Consider the following 25,862-nt stretch of genomic DNA (forward strand, 5'->3'; position numbering starts at 1 on the left):
GCTGGACTATTAATTGGAGTGGAGTTTCCAAAGCTTCTGAGGGAGCTCTTAGATATGTTACAGATAATAGTCAGCTGCCAGCACAGCTTCTGAACAGTTTGGGACAGGGCTGTTTTCTCAAAAAGGAAACCTTTGCATTTGTATCAGTTAGCTTTTGCTACATAGCAAACAGCCCGAAGACTTATTGGCTCAAAATACCAGTTTATCACTTTTCTGATTCTGTGAGCTAACTAAGCACTTCTGGTTTGGGTCTGAGCTGGGCCTGAATAGGTTAGGATGGACACACTCACGTGACTGACCATTAACTCAGTGTCACCTGGGCGAAGGGGACGAGCTGGCCCTGTGCAGTCATCATCTAGCAAGCTGGCTGGGGCTTGTTTGTGTAGTGGTGATGCAGGGTTCCCAAGAACACTCGGAGAGGAGAGGGCAAGTTCAAGCCTTTGTGTAATATCACTAATGTCCTATTGGCCAAAGCAAGTCACATCACCAAAACCAAAGTCACTGTGGGAAAGGGACTCCCTGAGGGAGAGGAATGCAGGCAGCCATTTTTGGCTTACTATAACCTCTGCCTCCTGGGTTCAAGTGATTCTCCTGCCTCAGCCTCCCCAAGTAGCTGGTACTACAGGTGTGCACCACCATGCCTGGCTAATTTTTCTGTTTTTAGTAGAGATGGAGTTTTCCCATGTTGGTCAGGCTGGTCTCAAACTCCTGATCTCAGGTGATCCGCCCGTCTGCTCCTCCCAAAGTGCTGGGATTACAGGCATGAGCCATCACGCCCGACGTGTTAAGTGTTTCTAACCTCTCCTGACTGAAGACCTCTTTGGAATCCTACTGACTGCTGCTTTCACAATCCCTCCAAACATATTCACCTAAAAGACTTTGCAGACAGTTATACGAGATCATGGTTGATCCTGAACCTCATTGCTGGAGACTTTTCAGGTCAAGAACTTATGATTTAGACCAGTTATTTCATTTCATACATAAGGAAACCGAGCACAGTAAGGATAAGCAGTGTATTCAGTGTTCCACAGATAATCTGTGACAGAGCTGGGTGTGTAGTCCTAGGTAGCAATTAACTGTAAAGTCAGAAATGCATTTACATCCTGGCTCCACCTCCCACCTCTTACCAACTCTGCAGTTCAGGCAAGATACATAAACTTGTGTCTCATTTTCCTCAACTGCAAAATGGAGATAACGATAGTACCTACTTTGTGGGGAGTGCTGTGATTATAGGACAAATATGTGAAGAATTTAGAACCAATACTTTAATAATAAATGGTAGCTCTTTTTTTTTTTTTTTTGAGATGGACTTTTACTCTTGTTGCCCAGGCTGGGGTGCAATGGTGTAATCTTGGCTTGCTGCAGCCTCTGCCTCCAGGGTTCAAACGATTCTCCTGCCTCAGCCTCCCGAGTAGCTGGGATTACAGGTGCACACCATTATTTCCGGCTAATTTTTGCATTTGTATTAGAGATGAGGTTTCACCATATTGGTCGGGCTGGTCTCGAACTCCTGACCTCAGGTGATCCACCCTCCTCAGTCTCCCAAAGTGCTGAGATTACAGGCTTGAGCCACTGCACCTGGCCAAGTAGCTTTTTTTTTTTTTTTTTTTTTTTTAAATAGGCCTGAACCAGAGACAGATGTAGCTCTTATAGGTTCTATGTATTATTTTATATTATACATAGAAGGGAGATACAAATTGATTTTGTAGCCTGTACTTCTGGCTTAAGTGCAAGTTTCAACTGCAAGAACAAAGAATTGCCACCACCTAGTATTTTTTTTTGTAAATAAAGTAGAACTTATGGTACTGAAATATATGTGGTGATAACACCAATGTCTTAGCCTGTGGGTTATTATCTGGGAATTTGTGGCTGGTCTTTATGAACTCACATGGCTCTTTCAAAAGAGTGTATCGGTTAGCGTTTGCCATGTAACAACTTGCTGTATTCACACCCTGAAGCTTAGTGGCTTAAAGCAATGGTCATTTACAGCCAGGTGAGGTGGCTCATGCCTGTAATCTCAGCACTTTGGGCAGCTAAGGCAGGTAGATCACCTAAGGTTAGGAGTTCGAGACCAGCCTGCCCAATATGGTGAAATCCCATCTCTACTACAAATACAAAAATTAGCTAGGTGTAGCGGCACATGCATACAATCCCAGCTACTCGGGAGGCTGAGGTAGGAGAATCACTTGAACCCAGGAGGCAGAGGCTGCAAGGAGCTGATTGCACCATTACACTCCAGCCTGGGCAACAGGAGCAGAACTCTGTCTTCAAACAAACAACAAACAAACAAAAAAACCCAAACCAAACCAAAACAAAAAAACCCAACCAATCAACCAAACAAACCCAAAACAAACAAACAAAACAAATGTGTTATTTATTCACTCGTGTTTTGCTTGGCAGTTTGTGGGGGTTGCTTGGCAATTTGGGCTGAGTTCAGCTGGGTGCCTCTTCTGCTGGATTTTTGAGTTTACTCATGTGGCCACAGTCAGCTGGAAGGTTGGCTGGAGCTGGATGGTCTCTGGGATGGCCTCACTCACATGAGTGGCTATGGCAGGCTGGGGTGCCTTGGTTCTTCTCCATGGGCCTTCTCTAGCAGGCTAGCTTGGACTCATTCCCATGGTGTTTGCAGAGCTGTCAGGAAAAGTAAGAGAGGGCAGGCAGACCTCAATGCTCAACCACTTTTCAAGTTTGTGTTATGTTTGCTAGTGTCCAATTAGCCATAGCAAGGCATATGGCCAAGCCCTGATTCAGGAGATAGAGGAGGAGACTCCACCTACTGATGGGAAGAGCTCCCTAATATTGTGGCTGTTTTTCCCCCAATATTCCACATGGAAGTTTAAATAAACAAACACGGAGGAAATTATTAGTTCCAGAAGAAAGAAAGAAAGAGACAGACAGAGGAGGATAGAGATGGGGGGGGGAGGTTTCCTGTTTGCTGGTGAGTAGCCACTTGGCATCAAGTCTCTGTTGTCAGTTTAAAACTTCAGGTTGTGACCCTTAGGAGGTGTTTTCACTTCTCACAGTCTCTGGAGACCATCTCCTCCAGGACAGCCTGCCAGCTGCCTCTGACTTCCATAGTTCTGAGACCCCCAGGGCCAGTAGTCCTCCCTCCTCACCGGAAAGCTGCATTTAACAGGGTCTTGTGCCAGTGACTCAAAATAGAAATGTTTTGTGGGAGACGTTGGCTGGAGTCACTGTGATGGCATTGCATCTGCTCTCCCAGCCTAATGTCTCTGTGGGACGTTTGTTTCCTAGTTAGTATGTGGGGGACGGGGGGGTTCTCTTCCTTGCCCTTTGGTGAGCCCTCATTGCCCCGCGCCCTGATTTCCTATCTCTCCACATTATCTCCAGATTGTTATGGGCTAGCCTGGGAACTACCCCACCCTTCACTGCACTGTTCTTTGGGGAATGTGCTGTCCAGGAATGGATGGGATGGTCACAGCTGCACCTCTCTCCCTCACTCAGGGGACATTTCCTAAGGAAGGGCCTCATTGCAAGGTGGGCCCACAGCTGCCTTGCTCACTGCCGTATCCCTGCACTCAGAACAGTGCCTGACCTGTGGTCCACAGCCAGTAAAGATTTGTCCAGTGAATGAACATCCACAGGCAGGGCCAAGCCTGGTCTGAGAATTTGCACCTTGGAGGGTGTAGCTCGCAGGCTATTGCAAGGGTTCCTCTGTAGCTTAATGCAATCCCTGAGCTCAGGAGTTGGCTGCCTCCGGCCTCCACAGTTTTCACTGGGCCAGCTGCCCTCCCTCCTCACTGGAAAGCTACACTTGACCCTGCAATAGAGGCTTGTGCCAATGACCCCAAACAAAACTGTTTTGTGGGGGATGATGACTGTCACTGTGGTGTTTCATGCGAGAGTACTGGTGTCTGACATGGTTGGTCTCTATATGTGTGGGGATGTGTGTGTACTCAGGGCTGAAGGGGATGGGGGAACAGGTTCTCACCCCACAAATGTACCATCTTTGAGGGGCTCCATTCCCATCATAGATATGAAAGGTTTATATGTTTATTTTGACAAAATTCCAGCAGAAGGCAATCGAGGGTCTTTTTCTAGGAAAAGTCTGTCTATTATGGAGCTGGTCAGCCTTGTGATGAGAAAGTGACTTGTTCTGATTTGCACAGGGGTGCCCTGTCAGCTGGTCATGGAGCTGTGCCCACCTGTGTGGGTCTGTGTGGAAAAGGCTTTCTCTCCCCAGGAGAATGGTGCTGGTCTACATGTTGAAGGCTCTGTGTCTGTTTTAGAAGGCCAAATGCCTCCCATGGGTGGTTGATGTGTGGTCGAGTGTACCTCCAATGGCTGAGTGCCTGTGGATGACTGTACTATCTCCCCATGGATGACAAGTGTCTGGCCATGGATAGTCAAGTGTTCAGCCATGGTGGACCAGGTGTTCCTCAATAGATGGGTGTCCCCCTCCTCCCATGGCTGAGTGTTCGCCATGTGTGGTTGGGTATTCCCCATGAATGGCCATCTGTTGGCTCTTGGAGGACTATGCATTTTCCTGGGAACACAGCCATGGCCCCTCCACTGCTCTCTGCCCCTTGGACCATTATCAGCAGATCTGCTGAGGTGAGGGAGCCTGGCCTGGCTTTCCTAGTCCCTGCACTTCTCTGCAAGGTTCCTGGGTGTGGAGCCCATGGGGTGTGTGTGTGTGGAACCTGGGCACAGTAGAGGCCCCTGGGTGGCCTAGGGGTGACATCCCCTCCTTTCTCCACCAGGCTGAGGCCACGGAAGGAGCAGGGCACGTATGCTCTGTCCCTCATCTATGGGAAGACAGTGTACCACTACCTCATCAGCCAGGACAAGGCGGGCAAGTACTGCATTCCCGAGGGCACCAAGTTTGACACGCTCTGGCAGGTAGGCCGCCCATGCAACTTGTTCTGGGAGATGCTGTGCTTGGGGGGGTGCCGGGCTCTGGGGAGGAGAGGAGCCCCTGCTAGCTGCCTGCTCCCTGCAGCTGGTGGAGTATCTGAAGCTGAAGGCAGACGGGCTCATCTACTGCCTGAAGGAGGCCTGCCCCAACAGCAGTGCCAGCAACGCCTCAGGTGCCTGCAGTGGGTGGGCGGGCGGTGGGCGGGGGCGGCAGGAGACCAGGCGCCCGCCCTCACTGTCCGTTCTGTTTTCCCAGGGGCCGCTGCTCCCACGCTCCCAGCGCACCCATCTACGTTCACTCACGTGAGTTAGTGGCACCTGGAGTATGACCTTAGGGATGGAGCTGGGGGTGGCTCTGGGGAAGGCTGAGGTGCCTGTGGAGTGGAAGAGGCTCTCAATGCTCAGTGGATATGGGTCTCATGAGAGGGGCTGGGCATCCCAGCTCAGGCCTTGCTGACCCTGTGACCTTTAGCCTCAGAGACGGATGGACACCCTCAACTCAGATGGATACACCCCGGAGCCAGGTGAGCGGGCAAAGCTGGGGACGTGGGTTGGGGCTCATGCCAAGCCGAGAGCAGGGCCCCGTCACAGGGGCTGTGGGGTTTCACAGGGAACGCCATGGAATTGGCCAGGCTGCGGCAGTTGGCTTGGTTTATCCCTGTGCACACATGCCCACACCCATCACGCCTTCCAGTGTGTACTGATGTGCAGGGAGCACACCTGGCCCCTCCTGGGGCTACCCAGACACACGTTTGTTGAGCACCTACTATGTGTCAGTCACATTCTGAGGTCACTGTGTGTATGAGCCATCGAACCCTCCTGACAGGCCTTATGAAGTGGCCATGGTGATTACCTCACTCTACATATGGGAAAGGGAGGGCTCTGTCTATGGGGAGGTGAGACAGTGCTGGAGGCGAGATGTGAACCCAGGATGGGCTCCGGAGCCCACATTCCTAAAATGCTCTGCTGTGCGTGCTCCTATGTCTCATGGGTGGGTGCAGACCTGGACATGTGTGTTCACAGAGAAGAAGACACACACAGTTACATGTGCACCCACATGCTCACCTTTGGAGGTCTCCACATGTGTGTTGTATATGCAGACAGGGACAGGCCTGGCCATAGGTGTACATGTACGAATGTGCACACATGCACACCCCAGCTGGCACAGTAACGGTGCCACGTGGATACCAATGCCCACACCCCTAGAGTCCACCCTCATGTGGCTTCCCAGAGCACCCACAGCTGTGCCCAGGACCATATGCCTGTGCGTGCGTGTCAATGTGCAGGAACACTCATGCACACCCACCTGCCTAGGCATGCTCCGAGGAGGGTACCCTTGTCTGGGGCAGGTGCTTGTGGGGGCTGAGGCTGCCCTGTCCCCCATGCCCCTGCCCCTGACCTGGGAGTGCATGGCTGTGTGTGTCCAGCGCGCGTAACGTCCCCAGACAAACCGCGGCCGATGCCCATGGACACGAGTGTGTACGAGAGCCCCTACAGCGACCCAGAGGAGCTCAAGGACAAGAAGCTCTTCCTGAAGCGCGATAACCTCCTCATAGCCGACATTGAACTTGGTTGTGGCAACTTTGGCTCAGTGCGCCAGGGCGTGTACCGCATGCGCAAGTATGGCCGCCCTGCCGTGGCGGGGGCACTGCCGCATGGGGGCAGAGGAGTGTGGCTTCACCAGGCTGTGGGGTGGGAGCTGGGATGTCTGTCTCACAGCAGTTTGCCTGGGAAACAGACTCTGGGGCAGAACACTGCATGCTGGAGGGTTCCCTGAGAGAGCCCGGGACACCTGAGGGGGATGGGATGTGGGCCTGGGCAGGGGGAGATGGCTGAACTACAGTTAACCATCCCAGGGGAGCGACAGTGGGGTCCCCGATCCCTGAGTCCACTAGTCCCTGACAGGCTGCCCCTGGGGAGGGTGTCACTTTGTGTTCTTTTTGGTGATGGGTGGTTCCTGGTGACCGACCCGGCTGTGTCCTCAGCAGACGCTCCTGGCTGCAGGGACACTGAGCGCCTTGGTCCCAACCTGGGTGGCAACCAGTGTCCACCGCACAACTCAAGGGAGAAGAGCGATGGGTGGGTGCAGGTGTGGGGTCGAGCAGGGCCGGTGCCCCTCGCCCACACGTCTCCCGTGGCCGGGTCGGGCAGGAAGCAGATTGACGTGGCCATCAAGGTGCTGAAGCAGGGCACGGAGAAGGCAGACACCGACGAGATGATGCGTGAGGCACAGATCATGCACCAGCTGGACAACCCCTACATCGTGCGGCTCATCGGCGTCTGCCAGGCCGAGGCCCTCATGCTGGTCATGGAGATGGCCGGTGGCGGGCCACTGCACAAGTTCCTCGTCGGCAAGAAGTGAGCGCTGGGTGGCCCCGACCATCGGGTGGTTGGGGCCAGGGCTTATCCTGGGCATGGTGGCCGTGCACCTGCACGCACGCATGTGTGGGGAGCTGAGCACTTTCACACCTTCGTGGACACACTCGCACCTGGCACACCCACACCCATACCCATGCCTGCAAAGCAGAGCTAACCCTCGGTTCTGCCATTGCACCTCGGCGTTGATAACAGTGCTTGCCTCCAGGGCCCCTGCGAGGATCGAATGAGTCGGCACCTATAAAGGCACTGATGATAACAGCTTTGTACGCATCCGTGCTACCCAGACTCCCCGGGCCAAATTCATGGCCCCTGGGAAAGGGCCCATCGCCAGTTATCTGGAACCTGCACTTTGTTTATGTACTGAATGGTTTTCTATTTTTAAAGGGTTTTTTTTTTTTTTAAGAAAACAAACCAGAAACAAAAACAAAGATATGACAGAGATCACTTGTGGCCTGCAAGGGCTAAAATCCTTACTATCTGGCCCTTTAGTGGAAAGTTCGGCAGTTTCATTAGTGGTCCCTCATCCCCATTCTTTTGCCCTCACAGACACAAGTTCTGCGTTCCCCAAGGCACATTTTTGCTGATCTGTGTCCTCCGGCCGGTGCACACACCTTCCCAGTGTGCCCCTGGCTCCCACACTCAGTTATTTGACAGGTGTTTATTGGACAGTTTCTCAGTGACAGGAACTGTTAGTAGCACTTGGGATTCATTAGCAAATAAACGAGGCAGAGATCCCTGCCCTGTATTCTGGTTGAAGGAGAGAGACAATAACCATCCTGATGAAATCTAGAGCCTGTGGGAAGATGGTGCTGTGGACATGGCATGCCGCAGCTCCAGGCATTGGGAGTGTCGGGGTGCGAGGTGCAGTGGGCAGGGAGGTTTGAACAAACTGAGGGAGGCCACCTCGCCCAGATGTGGGGAAGGGCATTCCGGGCAGAGGGCACGCCCACGCACAGGCCCTGAGGTGGCTCCGTGCAGGGAGGGGATGAGCAGATCGTGCCAAGGCTTGGGGGCTGCCAGGAGGAGGAGGAGTTTTACTCTGAGTTGGATAGGAGCTGGTGGGGGCGGTACTGTGAGCAGAGGAGAGGGAGGACCTGACTCAGGGGCAGAGAGGACAAGACAGTGGGAGACAGTGAGGAGGGAGCCCGGGAACTGGGCGGAGCTGGCTGTGTGTGTGTGTGTGTGTGTGTGTGTGTGTGGCGGGGGAAGCGGGGGTCCAGGCAAGTGATGCTGTGGCTGCCTCCCAGCGGCAGATGGAGAAGTGAGCGGTGGGGTGGGTTCTGGAGAGATTCTGACACCAGAGCTGCCAGGGTTTGCTGACGGATTGGGTGTGAGAGAAAGAGGAGCTGCCGGAGAGGACGGTGGAGGAGCCACATGTATGTGCACATGGGGAGAGGGACATCAGGCCACATCTTTGAGATGCCTGTGATACTCCAGCATGTGGAGGGTGCAGGTGGAGATCTAGATTTGGGAGTCGTGGCGTAAGGGTGACCCCTAAAGCCTCGCACTAGATAGATTGGATGAAGGTGGGGGTTTGCCAGTTTGTTCACTGCTGTGTCCCCAGCCCCATGCCTGGTACACAGCAGGTGCTCAATAATCGTTTTTGAACACGTGGTCACCTGGCTCATGCCCAGCTGGGTCAGAGAAGCGTGCTTTGCCTCTGGGAACTTGGGTGGTCTTCTCCCCGATGAGCCCGCCTTCCCCACCACCCCAGGGAGGAGATCCCCGTGAGCAACGTGGCTGAGCTGCTGCACCAGGTGTCCATGGGGATGAAGTACTTGGAGGAGAAGAACTTCGTGCACCGTGACTTGGCGGCCCGCAACGTCCTGCTGGTCAACCGGCACTATGCCAAGATCAGCGACTTTGGCCTCTCCAAAGCACTGGGTGCTGACGACAGCTACTATACTGTGAGCCTCTGCCACTGTGATGCCTGGGTGGATGGGCGGGGTGGGTAGAGGGTCCCCGAGCCCTATTCTGGCAGCATCTCCCCCTCCCCAGGCCCGCTCAGCAGGGAAGTGGCCGCTCAAGTGGTAAGCACCCGAGTGCATCAACTTCCGCAAGTTCTCCAGCCGCAGCGATGTCTGGAGCTATGGGGTCACCATGTGGGAGGCCTTGTCCTATGGCCAGAAGCCCTACAAGGCAGGCGCAGGCAGAGGCGGTGGGCGGTGTGGTGGGGGGCGGGAGGAGGAGGACCCTGGTCACTCACATATGTCTCGGCCCCGGCTTGAGCAGAAGATGAAAGGGCCGGAGGTCATGGCCTTCATCGAGCAGGGCAAGCGGATGGAGTGCCCAGCAGAGTGTCCGCCCGAACTGTACGCACTCATGAGTGACTGCTGGATCTACAAGTGAGTGCGGGAGGGGAGGGGACCCGGGCAGACCGACCCCTGGGAAGTCCTGGTGCCGGATGAGTTGTTAACCTAGCTCTACCCAATGTCATCCCACCCATAACGTTTCACCCAGTTCATGGCCTTTGCAGCCGCACCTTATCCGCACACCCAGCTCTCCAACACACCACCCCTGTCCTGCTCCAGCGTGCCACACCCTGCCACCCTGCCTGTGGCCCCGTGCTTCAGCATCTAAAACCTCAGCCATCCTCAACACATGGACCTTGCAACATGCAAACAGGTCCATACTCTGCTACTCAACCTATGACACCGACACTCAGGGCATGAGATGATTCTCCAGCACCCAGCACTCCAGTCCCCACCAGCCAGCACGCAGCACCCAAATACCAGACAGGCTGGCACCGAGGTACCAAATGCTCATCTAGTCCAGCCCCCACATCTGCCTGGTTGAAGCTCAACCTTCAAACATCTCAACTCCTAGCACTGTCAATATCCCAACTTCCCATCAGACAACAGGCGACACACCCGGGCAAGCGGACGCCCTACACTGCCCCCGCAACGCATGGCCACACTAACCCTGCCGGCCAGCGCTAAAGACGGTGACACTGAAACGCCCAAGCAGTCCAACAGATAGACACCCTCTCTGGCTGGTCCACCCCACTGCGACATGTGTTAATTTGACCTCCAGGAGACACCCAGTGCACTACACCCCAGTACACAAAGAGGCCAGCACCTAGCACCCCAACACAGTCCATGGATACCCCATGCACAGTACCTTTAATACTGCAGCTCCTCACTGGCCAGTCCCACTGGAGTGCTCCAGGCTTCTGCTGATGACCAGGCACGCCCTCCCTCCCGTCTAAGCCTGCGCCTAGCATTCCGACACCCTGCCCCCCGGGTGCATGCGCAGAGCATCAGCAGCTTTCCGTATCCCAGGTTCCCATGGTCAATAGCTGCCACTCTGACACCCAGTCCACTCAGTCTCCTGAGTCCTCACCGGTCAACGCTCGGTAGAAGGTCACCCAGCACTCCGTGTGTGGGAGCTCTGCCTCTTAGGCTGTGCCGCATTGCCCAACGCTCTCACATCCCAGAGGCCTCTCCACCACCCATTGTCCTGCCACCCCAGCAGCCCTGCTGACTTTCTGAGTCCTGAAAGTCCACCTCAGCCATGCACCATGCATTCCTGCCCTCTGGTGAAGCTGGGTCCCAGGGGCGTAGCCAGCAGCCTGGATGTACCCCATCCCTCACAGGTGGGAGGATCGCCCTGACTTCCTGACCGTGGAGCAGCGCATGCGGGCCTGTTACTACAGCCTGGCCTGTAAAGGCGAGGGGTCCCTGGGCTGCAAACAGAAGACCGAGGCTGCCTGTGCCTGAGCTCCCGCTGCCCAGGGCCTGCAGCCTTCCACGCTGGCTCTCCCCTGCCCTCAGCCCCACCCCAGGGCCTGCAGTCTGGCGGAGCCCGCTTGGTTGTCTCCACACACAGCTGGGCTGTGGTGGGAAGTGTCTCAGGCCTTGCATTCCCTGCCTGGCACCCGTCCTCTCTGGCTGGGGAGCGGGGAGGCCCCGAGGGTGGGGCTGTGCAGGCTGTCCTGGGCTGGCGGCTCCCCGAGGGCCCTGAGCTGATGGCGTTGCCTGCGTGCACGCCTTACTCTGGGCCCTGACAGTGGGGCCTGGGCGTCCTCAGGTGGTCAGGTGTAGATCACTGGAATAAACTTAGCTTCCCTCTAGTCTGAGTACCCTCATCTTTTCCGGGGTGAGGGGAGGGGCCGTGACAGGTGGGTTATGAGAAGTGCATGGAGGTGAATGTCCTTGTGTGGACTGACCTGGAATTGACCCCTGGGAAGATGGGGCTGGGTCCCACTCTCCACCCTGGGGGCAGCTTCATTGGAGTGAGGGGCTGGGGTGGAGTGCAGAACCTGAGGCCAAGTGGATGTGGGCCCAAGGGCTGCGTGCCTGGCTGCCCTACTTGTGTGGAGCTGGGTGTGCTCTGTGCCAGGTGCACGTTAGGATCACCTGGAGCAATTTTAACAAGCGCTAAACCTGCCCCCATCAAGCTGGGGCCTTCACCACCCCAGGGGTGGCTTGCACATCACGAGATATAGTCTTTTTCATTGGTGGATGCACATATTATCTTCCACATGAACTGCATTACTGAATTTGAAAATTACCAACATGCAAACATTGTTTTTAAATTAATTGTTTTAAAAACTAATGAAAGAATTAAAAAATTACATCAGTTAATTTAGTGGTTTCTTAAATCGTATGGTTTGCAGATAGTTCAGTTTTATAAAAATTCACTTGTGAGTCTCTGAACAATGACTTACATTATTATGTAAAATATGATATCAGAGAGTAAATAAACTGTGACTTTCATTTCTTTTATGGTCATCATTATTATTTGCTTCATGTCATCATTAGTGCTGAAAGTAATTTTGTTTTATAAGAAGGAGGCATTGGAAAATGGTCCTCTAGTGTGAAGTACATTTGGAACGATGAGGGACACACCAAGAGATCGTCCGGTGAGGAACCACCGAGAGAGGGTGCAGTTCTGCAGAGCACCCTCCAGGTGGCGATGTTCCCCAGGCCGAGGCCAGCTCGGCTCAATCCCGCCCTCACCGCCAGCCTCACCCTGGACGGCTCCTTGCCCGCCTGCAGCACGACCTCGGGCCCTCACCTCCAGGTCTCCAATCATGCCCCCTGCAAGGTGCTTGCAGGATTTTCTTCTGGCGGCTCTGACCAAGCCCCTTCGCCCTCCTCCAGGGTTTCCACCGTCGCGCTGCCTCCCCTCTGGGCCTCCGCATTCACCGCTGCCGCTGCCTGGAAAGCTCCCGTCACCACTCACTGATGTGCACTAGGAAAGCTTGTGCTGAGTTACTCCGATTTCCCTTGGGGAAAGTTAGTTAATTTCTGTTTTTTTGGATGGGTTGACAGGAAAGGTCAATACAGGACAAGGAATTAGAAAACCTTAAAGGCCCTGGGGAGCTAGGGAGTGTCCTACGAAGTAAGGAGTGAAAGGTTGCTCCCTACCTCTGCCCTTGGAGCCAGAGTGAGGGAGTAGGTGGCTCTAGCTTTGGCCAGCCCAACCCCCTCCATGAATTCCCAGTGGCTGGAGCCAAGGGTATTTCTGCGCTCAGTGCCGGCTCTTTCCTGCCTGTGAACTTTCCCTGAGCCTGAGTCAGCCCATGGCGCCTGATCCCTGGTAAACACCAGGTTTGGGGGATGGGGAGGTGGGGGTCAGCCCTGGAGAGGAAGTTGTGAGCTGCAGGCTAGGGGCTGATGTCACCTTTGCAGAAGTGCCTGTGACTCCCTCTACCTGGAGCTTGGAGGCCCCAAGGGCTGATGCGGCTCATGTGGAGCTCGCTGGGTGCGGGTAGGACCCTGCTAAGCCTGCTGGCATTCAGGAGGCAGGGGCGGGGGCTGGTCACTGGGACCCCTGGCAGCCAGCATTGTCCCCCCTGCCCCTCTTGGCCTGTCCCCCCAACTCCATCTCCCCACCCTCTCCACTCTCTTAGCCAGGCGGCTCTGTTGAGTCCTCTTTGGCTTGGAGCTTCCCCCATCTCTTTCTGCGCCTCTCACTGAGAGCCCCTCGCTGCCTCCGGCCCCACTGTGGCTCTGTCTGTCCTCATGCCCCTTCTTCTGTCTGCTGTCGCCTCTACTGACCAGCCCGCCCCACCCTCCGGAGGAGAGCTGGGTTCTGCACTCTGAAGGTCCCCCCAGCAGGGTTCCTATCTCTTGGGTTCAGCTTCGTCTGACACCAGCTGCGCTGGGAAGGGAGGCTCAGCTAAGATGAAGGTGAGGATAACTGGGGCCAGGTGTTGAGCCTGTCTGGACTCCCACGGGGCCAGTGGTGGGAGCATCAAGCTCCAGATCCCAGCGCTGAGCTCCACTGTGCGGGCTGCCACCTGTCCCACCCTGCCCCTTGCCCTCACACCTTCGGACCCTGAGAACTTCACACTGGTCTCTGCTGCTTCTGGGGTGTCATCTCACCCCTGCAGGGCTGCGGCCTCCTTCTCACCAATAGTGAACCGCCCTAGGCTCTGTGCACAAGGCCTGATTATGCAGCCATTTGCCAGGCTGGGGTGGGGCATGGCTCCCAGAGACCAGGGCAGCTCCACTGTTGTGTGGCACTAGGGGTATTTGTTCTTGGCAATGGGACATGCTGAGGACAAAGCATGTGGGACCTGGGGGCCCCAGGAGGATTTTGGTTTTACTCTGAGTGAGGTGGGAACCGCTGGGGCTGAGTGTGGACAGGGCTGTGAGCACATGCCAGTCCTGCCCGCCCTGGCCCTGAGTGATGCCTGCTCGCATGGTGGTCCTGGCATCAGCTGAGCCCAGGTGACACATTTGGAGATTTTTAAGTGCCAGCAACTTTGTCACAGTGAGAGCGCAGGGCCCTGAGTCTCCATTGGGCCCTATGGGATTGTGCCAAAGCTATGGAGACAGCCCCTACCCCAGTGCCTCCGGGCAGCCTTCCGAGCCAGAGGGTAAAATTTGAAGCTCACAGAAGAGCTTGGAGTGCAGGGCATTGGACAAAGGCCTGGAGGGAGGACCACCCTCAGCCCAGGCTCCCTGGGGATGGAGGAGAGGGTCTGAGGGACACAGTTTCTGATCACTGCTTGCATACCTCCTGTGATGGGCAGCTCATTCATTACCTCTCAAGGCAGCTTGGGCTGGTGAGTGAGTTACAATTCTTAGAAAGGTTTTCCAATTGCTGACACCAACCTGGACCCCCATTCCCTTCACGGTTCCAAGACCACACAGAGCACACTTCTTCCTCCAAATATCTCACTTCACCTGCATTAATTGTTGCCTATTCCAGACGTATGTGTCTTGAGGGACACAGGCTCAGGGTGATCACCACTGGCATGCGGGCAGCCCATTGGGCCCTGGAGGTCCAGAGACGCTCCTGACCCAGCTGAGAGGGGCCAATCTGGTGGGCTTCCTGTGGGAGGGCACGCCTTAGCCGAGTTCTGAAGGGTGAGTGACATTTGGTTGGGGATGAGGTGAGGGAAGTATCCCAGGGAGCGGGAACAGTGTTAGAGGGAGAAGCAGAGAGGTTTTGGGTGGCTGGAGGCTGAGTTTGGAAATGGGAGGAAAATGGGAGGCCTGGTGCGGTGATCAAGGTGGGAGGTGAGTGACATCCTCTTTGGTTTCTTATTTCCTGATTGCTTGGCCAGGAAGCAACGAACCTCCCCACTTACCAGGTCCATGGCTTCTCAACATTGGGTTTTACCATCTTAAAAATGTTTTTGAATTTTCAGTGGGAAAAATATCTCATTGTGTAAATGAAGACAAATTAGCATTTCTCTTGTGAGTGGTGAAGTTGGCTGGACAGATGCCACCTCTTGCTATGAGCATCTCACGCCTCATGCCCAGCACAGAGCTCGCTTCTCAGGCCCCATCCTCTGCTCTGAGCAAGGGCGTGGGCTGCCCTGTGGCCACGTGGGTGAGGATGTGGTGAATCAGTTTCCTGTTCTGCTTCCATTCACCTTTTGTTCCTTCAGGGTTTCCACTTTCTCTCTTCTCTGTTGGAGGCTGGGGTCCCATGTGCCTATAGCTTTGACCTTGTCTGGGGTATCTCTGAGCTCAAATTAGAGGGCTGTGAAACCCCAGGAAGGTATCATGGGAGGCAACTCTGATGTGATGGGTGCCTTGAACACACAACTTCCTGTTTAATTCTTAAAACATCTGCCTGGGGTGGAAACTCTTGAGCCCATTTTACAGTTGGGGAAACCAAGGCTCTGAGGACTTGTTACAACCCAGCATCCCCATTATCCCACGGCCAATATGTAAGAGACAACTCTATTGGCAGCTTTTCTGGGCTTCATTTAACAAACTCCTCTTTACATTTGAAGGTTCTGTTTGGTTAATGTTCTAGAGGAGACGGGCTGCTAGCCCACCCTGCCCAATCAAGGCATGGAAGCCCTGTTTCTCAGCTAGGAAGGGGCTGTGGTGTTTGGCTCAGCACCAACCTTATACTTCAGGGAGAGAAATGGGAAACAAAAAACAGGGAGAGGAAAGCACATACATTCGTCCTCCTCAGAACCAGACGCCTGAGTTAGGCCTTGGTTCTGGCTCCATGGCTGCCACTGAAATCCCATCTGGCCTTATTAAATCCCTCCCACCTCTGGCTCTCCACTTTAGCTTCTGAGTTTTTATTCTAGCAACGATACTTTTCACATCTGAGCTCCTGCTTCTTTTTTTATATCTGCTTGCTTTTGTCTTGTAGTCTCCTGTTCTTTTTTTTTTTTTCTTTTTTGTGAGATGGAGTTTCACTCTTGTTGCCCAGACTGGAGTGCAATGGCGCAACCTCAGCTCACTGCAACCTCTGCCTCCTGGGTTCAAGTGATTCTCCTGCCTCAACCCCCCGAGTAGCTGGGATTACAGGCATGCGCTGCTATGCCCAGTTAATATTGTATTTTTAGTAGAGATGGGGTTTCTCCATGTCGGTCAGCCTGGTCTCGAACTCTCGACCTCAGGTGATCTGTCCCCCTTGGCCTGTCAAAGTGCTGGGATTACAGGTGTGAGCCACCACACTCAGCACTCTGCCTTTTTTTTTTTTCCCCCGAAATGGAGTCTCACTCTGTCCCCCAGGCTGGAGTGCAATGGCACAATCTTGGCTCACTGCAACTTCCACTTCCCGAGTTCAAGCGATTCTCCTGCCTTAGCCTCTGGAGTAACTGGGATTACAGGCACCTGCCACCATGCCCAGCTCATTTTTGTATTTTTAGTAGAGACAGGGTTTCACCATGTTGGCCAGGCTGGTCTTAAACTCCTGACCTCAGGTGATCCACCCACCTTAGCCTCTTTTAAGTATTGGGATTACAGCCGAGCCACTGGGCCTGGCCTCCTATTCTTGTTTATGGCTGTTATTCCCTTCTTTATCTCTTTGAGTTTTTAAGTATACTTGTTGTAAAGTCCTTTTAAGATTATTTTCTATTTCCTCAGATGTAAATTCTTCCAGTTGGGGACTTGGTGAAAATTTCATGAAGTGGATGAAGTGGTTGTGAGTCCACTGTCTCTTCAGAATATTTCTTGCATGTGTACCTGGTCAGGGCCGTATATGAGAGCCTGTGCTCTTGGCTTCGTAGGTTAGGGGGCCCTGCATTGGTTCTAGTCTCCTAATGGGTGGGTGAGGGGCTTCAACCCTTGTCTTCAGGCACCTCTGCAGTGGTCTCTTGTGCACTTGGTGTTTTCCTGTCATTGCTAAGAGTCTGAAGAATGGTTTCTATATGTACTTGGTCTGCCATCTTGAATGAAAGTTCGATTTCACCATCTGTAAACATTTCACAGATGCGGCACTGAAGTTCAGGGTGGTGGCCCGACTTGCCCCAGTGCATACAGCTAGGAGGGAGAATTTGAACTCAGTGAAAACCTATTTGCTCCCTGTTCCCCTGCAGGCCCCAGCCCGGCGCTCCCCTCAGCTCTGACTCATTGCTAGCTCTGCCTTCCCTGGCTGTCTTCCTCAGTGAGCTGGGAGAAGGGCCTCTACCCTGTGGACACCCTAAACAAACTCAAAACTTAGTCCTGGCAGAAGATGTGAAAAAAAAAACAAAACAAAAACCAAAGCTGGCAGGTTAACTCAGTATATTGATAAGGCCCTGGACTCTGCAGTCTGGCTGTGTGACGCCAGGTAGGTTACTTAACCTCAGGGAGCCTCAGTTTTCTCTTCTGTGACATGGTGACAGTAATTGTATTTACCTTTCTGGGTAGTGATATGAAGTGAAAAAAATGTATTAGTCTAGCGCATAGCAGCTGCTCAATAAATACTACTTCCTTCCATGGAGGAAAGCAAACTGGCGATGGGGCCAGGGGAATGTGATAGCTGATCCATTAAATTCCTGAAAGGTTTCATGGGCCAGAGGGAGGAGAGGTTCTCCATGGTCTGAAAAAGAGAACAGAGAACACAGGGAAGGCGACACAGCTTCTAAGTCTGTTCATTGGGGGAAGAATACTCCCTTCAGCAAATGGTGCCAGGACCAAACAAAGTCAGTCCTCTACTTCACACATATTTAAAAACTAACTAAAATGGATCAATGACCTAAATATTAAATATAAGAGCCCAAACCATAAAACTCTTAAGAAAACAAAGGAGTAAATATTCTTGGATTTGGCAGTGGGTTCTTAGGTATGACACAAAGCACAGGCAACAAAAGAAAAATGATAAACTGAACTTGATTAATATAAAAACCTTTAAATTTTTAAATTTTTATTTATTTTATTGTCTTTTTTTGAGACGGAGTCTCGCTCTGTTGCCCAGGCTGAGTGCAGTGTTGCAATCTTGGCTCACTGCAACCTCTGCCTCCCAGGCTCAAGCACTTCTCCTGCCTCAGCCTTTTGAGATTGCAGGAGCCTGGGACTGCAGGAACCCACCACCATGCCCAGCTAATTTTGTATTTTTAGTAGAGACGAGGTTTCACCATGTTGGCCAGGCTGGTCTTGAACTCCTGACTTCAGGTGATCTGCCTGCCTCGGCCTCCCAAAGTGCTGGGATTACAGGCATGAACCACACTGTGCCTCACCAAAAAACCTTTTAATTTTTAAATTAAAGGACATCATCAAATGTAGACCACAGAATGGGAAAAATGTTTGCAGATCATTTATCTGATAAGGATTTAATATATAGAATGTATAAAGAATTCCTACAATCCAACAACAAAAAGATATTCAACCCAGTTAACTGGGCAAAAGACTTGAACAGACATTTCTCCAAAGAAGCTATACAAATGGTCAACAAATATGCAATGACGCTCAACCTCACTAATCACAAGAGAAATGAAAACAAAAACCGCAGTGACAAGCCACAGCTCACAACTCCTAGGATGGCTGTGTGTACACGCACCGAAACTGTGGCTGCTAAGGATGTGGCAAAATTGGAACCCTTTTATGTTGCGGGTGGGGATGTGAGATGGTGCAGCCTCTGTGGAAAGCAGTTTGATGTTTCCCCACGAAGCTAAACATGGGCTGACCATCTGACCTGGCAGTTCCACTTTTAAGTACATAACCCAACAAATTGAAAACAAGGTCTCAGATAATTGCAAACCAATGTTCATTGCAGCATCATTCACAATAGCCAAAAGGTTGAAACAACCCATGTGTCCATCAAATGACAAACAAAATGAGGCGTATACATTCCATGCAACATTATCCATTGTAAAAAGACGGAGACTGCTGCCTGCTACAACAGGGAGGAAACTTAAAAGTATGCTAGTGAAAGAAGCCAGGCACAAAAGGACAAGTATTGCATGATTCCACTTACAGGAAACATCTAGAACAGGCACATTCATAGAGACAGGAAGCACACAGAGGTTAAAGGAGCTGGGGAGAGTAGGCAATGAGGAATCATTGGTTGATGTTTACAGCGTTTCTCTTGGGGATGACGGAAGAGTTTTGGAAATAGGGGTGATGGTTGCACAAAACTGTGAATGTAATTGATGACACTGAATTGTGCACCTAAAAAGAGTTAAAATGACAAATATTGTTAAATATGTTTTACTACAATTTTTAAAACCACCACCACTGCAAAATACACAGTTACTCTCTGTAAGTCCACTGAGGGTTAAGATACAGCAGAAGGTCTCTTGCTCAAGCACATCCAATGTTGCTTATCTTTGCAGCAATTTATAGACCTGTGTTTTTAAGTTTTGGCTTCAGCAAGGAGGGGAACCGAACTTTCAGAGGAGGTCAAGGGCTTGGCAGATTTTGCTGCTGACATACCGGGACAGGAGTGGCCTGGTGGTTGAAGAGAGGCTGCCAGCGCCTTGATCTTGGTTTTTCCAGCCTCCAGAGCTGGGAGCAATACATTTCTGTTGCTGATGAATTACTCAGTCTAAGGCATTTTGTTAAAGCAGCACACACGGACTAAGACACAACAGCACAAGCAACAAAAGAAAACAATGGAGAAGGTGGACTCCATGAAACTGAAACTTCTTGTACAAGAAAAGTGGGTCAAGCAATTGAAAAGAGAATCACAGAATGGGCCTGAGTACTTGCAAATCATATATCAGATAAGAATCTAACGTCCAAAATATATAAAGACCTTTTTATAAATCAACAATAAAAAGATAATCTAAGTAACAAAACGAATAAAGGATTTGAACAAACATTTCTTTAAGACATACAAATGACTAATGACCACAGGAAAAGATTCTCAACATTATTAATCATTAGGGAAATGCAAATGAGATAGCACTTCCAAAAATAAAAAAAAGATAAAGGAAAAATGGGCAAAAACAACTGTGGGAGAGGATGTGGAGAAATCAGATCACTCATGCATTGCTGGTGGGGATGTGACAAAGTGCAGCTGCTTTGTAAAACAGTTCGGCAGTTCTTTAAAACTTTAAACATAGATGAACCATCTGACCCAGCAATTCTACTCCTAGGTAATACTCAAGAGAATGGAAAACATGTGTTCACACAAAAACTTGTACATGAATGCATTATGTATATAGTAGCATTATTCATAGCAGCCAAAAAGTAGAAGTAACTCAAATGTCCATGAATGGATGAGCAGATAAATGTGTGGTATACATATACAAGAAAGCCTTATTCACCATAAGAAGGAATGTACTGATACATGCTACAACAGCCACTAACCTCAAAGACATTACCTGGGTGAAAGAATCCAGACACAAAATGCCACATATTGTGTGATTCTGTTTATATGAAATGTCAAGTATGGGCAAATCCAGAGAGACAGAAGGTAGATAGTGGTTGCCAGGGGCTGGGAAAAGAACGGTGGGTAGTGACTGCTCATGGGTGTGGAAGTTGTTTTTGGAGGTGGGGGAGGTGGCAGTGTTGATGAAATTTTCTGGAATGAGAGGGTGGTGATGGTTGCCTAACATCGTGAATATACTAAAAAGCAGTGAGTTGTATACTCTAAAATGGTCAAAGTGCATTTTATTTGATGTGAATTTTATCTCAGTATGAAAAAATCCTGCTGTCAGAAGAATGTCTATTGGACCTGGCCTGTATCGGCACGAGGGATTTGTTCTTTGGCTGTTGGTGACTGGCCGAGCCATCTGTTGTGAAGATGGCTGCTTCGTAGTGTTGAAGGCTCTGGACGGGACGTGTCTGCCAACTCTAATGCAGACACTTGCCAGGAACTAATGACTGTTAGTCCTTGTAATGCATCCTGAAGCCAAGTCCCTAGATTTTAAAACCCCAGTGTGGGAAACACTGAGGGTGAAATTTTCCAAGCAATGGGTGGCCCGTACTTAATCCACAAGGAGAGAGTGACAGAGCGATAGGCCTGTGGCTTCTCCGCCTGACTCTCCACGTCTGTGTGGTGGAAGAGAATCTCACCTGGGGCCATGTTTCTTACCTTTTGAAAGTTTATTAGCACAGGGCAATGGCTATGTTGGGATATTTATTTGTAATGTTGATGATGGGGCTAAACCCAGCTCAGTGATGGGTGGGGAAGACCACTTCCTTATAATCCATGTATTTGTACAGTATTTATAATAAATGATTAAAAACCATTAATCCACTTGGCAAGTTTAAAGCAGGTTTTCTTTGATCAAGAAGAGGCTTAATTTTTTTTAAGAAGTCATGGCTCTTTCTTCTCGCTGTAATTTTGTATTGGTCTGATTTTCATCAGGTGAGGAGGAAACAGGCCGGTGGCCATGAATAGTCAGTTCTGCTTCCCCGCCTGCTATGGGTTGGGCTAGTGAACTGCAGAGGTGTTCTTGTCTATGGAGCAGAAGAACCAGGGTCTTTCTCATGTATGATGCTGCTAGACTGACCCCTGGTGGCCTCTGCACTGTGACTGCTGCGTGAGGCCCGGTGTGGGTTCTGGGCCATCCCCTCTCTCCCTGTTCACTGCCATATACCAGCTGGGCGGGGGTCCCTCCCACTCAGGATGTTCTCAAGAGGGCACCCACCCAGCATGCACTCTCCAAGGTTCATGCCACCTCTAAAAGACACTGGATTCTAATTGTATAAAACATACAGCACCGTAGCACTGTGAGGCCAAATTTTAGTCTATATATAGCTTCCCATAACATTGCTCCTGAGAGCAGAGCCACACGCTTCCCCTCCCGTGGGAGGCCATGAGCCTCGGGTTGATCACCGATCTCATGTGCTCTCCTTAGGTCCGTGATGGTTTAGTCTGGAAGTGAATTTGTGCAGTGGTGATGGTTCGGCTAGTCACCAACAGCCAGAAAACAAAGCCCTTGTGCCAGTACAGGCGAGGTCCCTCTGGAGTATTGCTTATAGTGGATGTGACACTTTCCATCTTTTACAAAAGGGGTGGACTAATAGCATGCACAGTGCCCTGCCTGTGTGGGGAAGGAGGGGGATGGGAACGCTTTTCCCAAAAGGACATTCATAGAGCAGGGACAAGGGGATAACGGCAATGGGTCTTTCCAGGCAGCAAAAAGTCCTGCTGGCCCTGGAGTTCTGGGTGGGCGATGCACTGTCAGGGGTTGGGTCTGTGAATGTTGCTGGGACCATGCATTCTGGAGAAGTGGGAAGCAGAGTGAGCGCAAAATAATTAAGTTGCAGAAGGATCCTGAATGCATGAGAACTTGCAGCCCCCCATGGCTTAACTGGAAAAGGAGTTGGTGCTTTGGGAGGAATGGTCCAAACCCAGTCCCTCTAACAACCTTGTCCCTGGACTTGCTGCCGCAGGTGTGCTGAGAGTGGGGACTGAGGCAAACGGCAGCCCTGGGCTGAAGGTGGCCCCAGTGGTGAGGGTGGGATGGGTGAGGGCGTGGGAGGAGGGACCCCAGGCAGTGGCAAGGAGCACAGGAGGTACCAGGTTGGTGGCCTCTTGCCCCCTGTCAAAATGCATTCCATCCCTATCAGGAAGTTTCCATTCCTAGGGGCTTAACACTCAAAATGTCTTTGGAATAATTTACCACAGTAACAGGTAAGAATAGGAAGTGCTACCTTTTACTTATTTGGCCTCATTGTCACAGCATCTTCCTGATAGGATGTTTGCTCTGCATATGGGGAAACTGAGGCTCTGAGAGGAGCAGAGTGTGCCCAAGGGCATGATCAGTAAACGGCAGGGCCAGGACTGGAACCCAGGCCACACACGCCCACATCCCTTTGCCCACGTGTACACCCAAATTGTCAAGGCCCTTCCCGGAAGAGAAGCAGCAACGCACGGCACTTAAAGCAGCTGGGCTTGTTGCTCCCTGCAGCAAGGGGGACCCACACAACAGTGAGCCGGGGCGTCTCATAAGAGGGTGTTAGGAAGTAGCAATTGTAGGATGTGGGCCTTGGTTATTAGCTGATTTGGGCGGTGGGTCTATGGAGTCAGGCGTTTGCTCTAGAGTGGAGGCAGCTCGAGGGTGTCTTTGAACACAGTCTATAGTTACACCAGAGTTAACAGTTTTTTCCTCTCTGTTGTAAAGCAAGTTGTTGAACCTCATGATGTAAGAAATGTTGTGCAGTAGCATCTAAAACTCTAGACGGGAGATACTAGCCAACCACTTATCGGTAATTATGAGAAACGCAATGACTATTAGTCCTTGTAACAGGTCTGCAACAAGGCGCTGGAGTGCCTCCAGGTTATAATGGGAGTGTTCCGGAAGCCAGCTGGGTTGGCTTTAGAGGTCAGGGCTTTTTAATAGTCACAAACTGTCCGGTTCCCCTGTGGTGTTTTTCTAGGTATAAAAAAAGGAGTATTTGCTATGGCATGACCTGTCCCTTTGCTGGCTAAGAGGAAAATAAAGCTTATATGATTGTCCTTGATAATCTAAAGAATGGACTTAGTCGGTGGGACTTTCAAAGCAGGGTGGTCTTGTTCATAGCTTTAGCTAAAATTACCAACTAATTTTGAACCCTGTCTCTAGTTGTTTTATTCTCTTGGTGGGAACTGTAGTTTGCAGAGTATACACGAAGAGCAAATCCGTGATCGCTACTGGAAGGTTTTGGAATCATCTGTGATAATTTTACTTTGGATCGCTGGGTATTCTTTTAAAGAACGGATTACTGGAGACGTGGTTGTTGTAAATATCTGAACATATCTAACTGCTCTGAATTACATGATACGTGTGTGGAAGAGCAGTACAAGCCTGACATGGACTAATAAGATGTAGATTCCCGCTGAGGCACAGATTGTACGGGGAGCATAGTATTATACTAGGAATACATTTTGTGCCTTTGTGTGCCTTTTGTACAGAAGCTGTAGATCATGTAGAGGCGGGTGTGTTTTCAATATACAGTTCATGTTTATGTTGAGGTAAAGCTGGAAACAAAATGTAATCATGTAGAATCTAAGACGGGATGAAGCTTCAAACTGTATGCAGTGGCATGTTATGAATTCATAAGGAGGCAACGTGGGACCCAGAGGTGGCTGATCTTATAATGCTAATGGTAACCTCTTAAGATGTAGAATTTTGGAGGTTTCTGAGAGGTATGCTAATTAAAAAAAAATTCCATTAGTTCTGTTTTTCTAGAGGACTGAAGAAAACGAGGACAGTGAAATCTCTGGATTAAAGGCACAACTTTAGTGTTTCTTAATAACGCTATGTCCCTTGGTGCTGCTGTAAAGGAACAGCTGAGGCTGGATAAGGTGTGAAGAGGTTTATTTGGCTCGGGGTTCTGCAGGCTGTACAGGAAGCACGGTGCAGCATCTGCTTCTGCTGAGGGTCTCAGGCTGTGTGCGCTCCTGGTGGAGGCGAAGGGGAGCCCTGTGCAGATCACATGGTGAGAAAGGAAGAGAGAGGTGGGGGAAGATGCCAAGCTCTTTTCAACAACTAGTTCCTGTGGGAACTAAGGGTGAGCATTCACTCCCATGAGAACGGCACCAAGCCATTCATGAGGGCTCCACCCCCCTGACCAACCCACCTTCTACACTGGGGATATTTCAACAAGAGACTCAGCAGAGCCAAACAAACCACAGCATTGGTCTAGAAAAAGGAGTATCTCTGTCATTAGAGGTTAATGGAGATTTTCCAGGTTGGAAAACAAAATGGAGCGTTTTTTGTCACTCTCTGGTAGGGAAATTTTCAATCCATAGTGAATATAAACAAACAATAACCAGAATGTGTTTATAATCCATGGCAGAAGGCATCTGTATGAAGTCCACTTGGAGGTGTCTGAAGGGCCTTCGAGGCTCTCTAGTTCCTGCTCATGTCTACATTTAAATGTTTTATCAGGATTTCATTCACAGGGGGACATTTTGTAACCATTATTGGCAGTATCTCCAAAATTACCTGGCTTAATATTGTTGTCAATTTATCTTTACAGGTATCTAATTATGGGTAATATCATAAAGAATTTTTGTTAGACTCCACTATAACCTTTTTTGATGACATCAGCTGGCCCTCCTAAGATGTAATGGACATCGCAACTTTCCTTAAATTTTCTTTTTCCAAATCAGGGGCTTGTTCTGATGCTAATAGTAGCCTCTCTGAATTTCTCAAGCCCTGTGAGATCACAGGAGTGTTTCTATAACCTGATCTTGTTTCCTTAGCATAGTGGTCAGCCCAAACATTGCCATTAGAATCTGAGTCTTTGTATCTGAATGACCTTTTATCGTTACTATACTTTGTCACCCAGCTTCTATAGGCATTTGTCAGGGTTAGAAGCCTGTTTCTGAAGCATTCAAATTTTGTGGACTAGCCCAAAACACATTTATTTATACTATCAGTACAAACATTTGTTCTTTTATTTTTTCCAACCTGCCCATGTGGTAGCAAATGTTTCAGTCGTCTGAGATGACTTAATTCCTGGAATTGGTCTATATTTTCAGGGTGAATTTAACTCTGTGGTAGCATTTTGAAATAGGAACAAGTTTGGACAAGGCTACTCAAAGGCATATCTAAGAAAATTTCTAAAGGGTATGTATTTTTTACATTGAGAGTTAATAATTTGGTGACAATCTTCACACTTGATCTTAGCCAAAAGGCCGAGAAGCGATGACAATCTTTCTTCAAATTCAGCATAACTTAACTAAATCAATTTACATGTGTGAAAATAAGTGATTCAAAACCAAAGCTGTTGGAACTTTATTTAGAGCCTTAAAGGAATGTGATTATAAGGACTGAGTCATGTAACAGGCACCTGTAACCTGTTTCTCTGATTATAGATTATCCTTTTTCTTTACCTATGTTGTTTTGCAAAATGTTGTAAGACTCATGGGCAGCAGGGATCATCATTATAGATTAATTTCTCTCTTTCTTCTCTTACACAAGGACCTCACAACTAGTACACTGTCTAAATCACAATGTTAAATAGTCTTTTCAATTGGAAAGGAAAAACATCAAGCTGTAACTAATCAAATTGCTGTAACTCATCATCCAGACT

General features: G+C 50.4%; 1 protein-coding gene across 2 annotated transcripts in view; it reads left to right on the forward strand.

Moving 5' to 3' along the window:
- Positions 1-11,979, forward strand: part of LOC135273059 (tyrosine-protein kinase ZAP-70-like) — a 56,526-nt gene extending 44,547 nt beyond the window's left edge. The window contains exons 3-12 of one of the 2 annotated variants that reach the window (XM_064371920.1): positions 4,725-4,863; positions 4,964-5,051; positions 5,135-5,181; positions 5,351-5,402; positions 6,306-6,498; positions 7,030-7,236; positions 8,972-9,164; positions 9,256-9,396; positions 9,490-9,602; positions 10,853-11,979. In XM_064371920.1, coding sequence (XP_064227990.1) covers positions 4,725-4,863; positions 4,964-5,051; positions 5,135-5,181; positions 5,351-5,402; positions 6,306-6,498; positions 7,030-7,236; positions 8,972-9,164; positions 9,256-9,291 — 955 coding nt within the window. In that variant the 3' untranslated portion in view covers positions 9,292-9,396; positions 9,490-9,602; positions 10,853-11,979. Of the gene's footprint in view, positions 1-4,724; positions 4,864-4,963; positions 5,052-5,134; positions 5,182-5,350; positions 5,403-6,305; positions 6,499-7,029; positions 7,237-8,971; positions 9,397-9,489; positions 9,603-10,852 lie in introns of both variants that reach the window. The other variant, XM_064371919.1, reaches the window with a different exon arrangement.
- Positions 11,980-25,862: the final 13,883 nt, after the last annotated feature.

Source organism: Aotus nancymaae, unplaced genomic scaffold, assembly GCF_030222135.1.
Source record: "Aotus nancymaae isolate 86718 unplaced genomic scaffold, 86718_ANA_hifiasm-v0.15.2.pri h1tg000221l, whole genome shotgun sequence".
NCBI lineage: Eukaryota > Metazoa > Chordata > Mammalia > Primates > Aotidae > Aotus > Aotus nancymaae.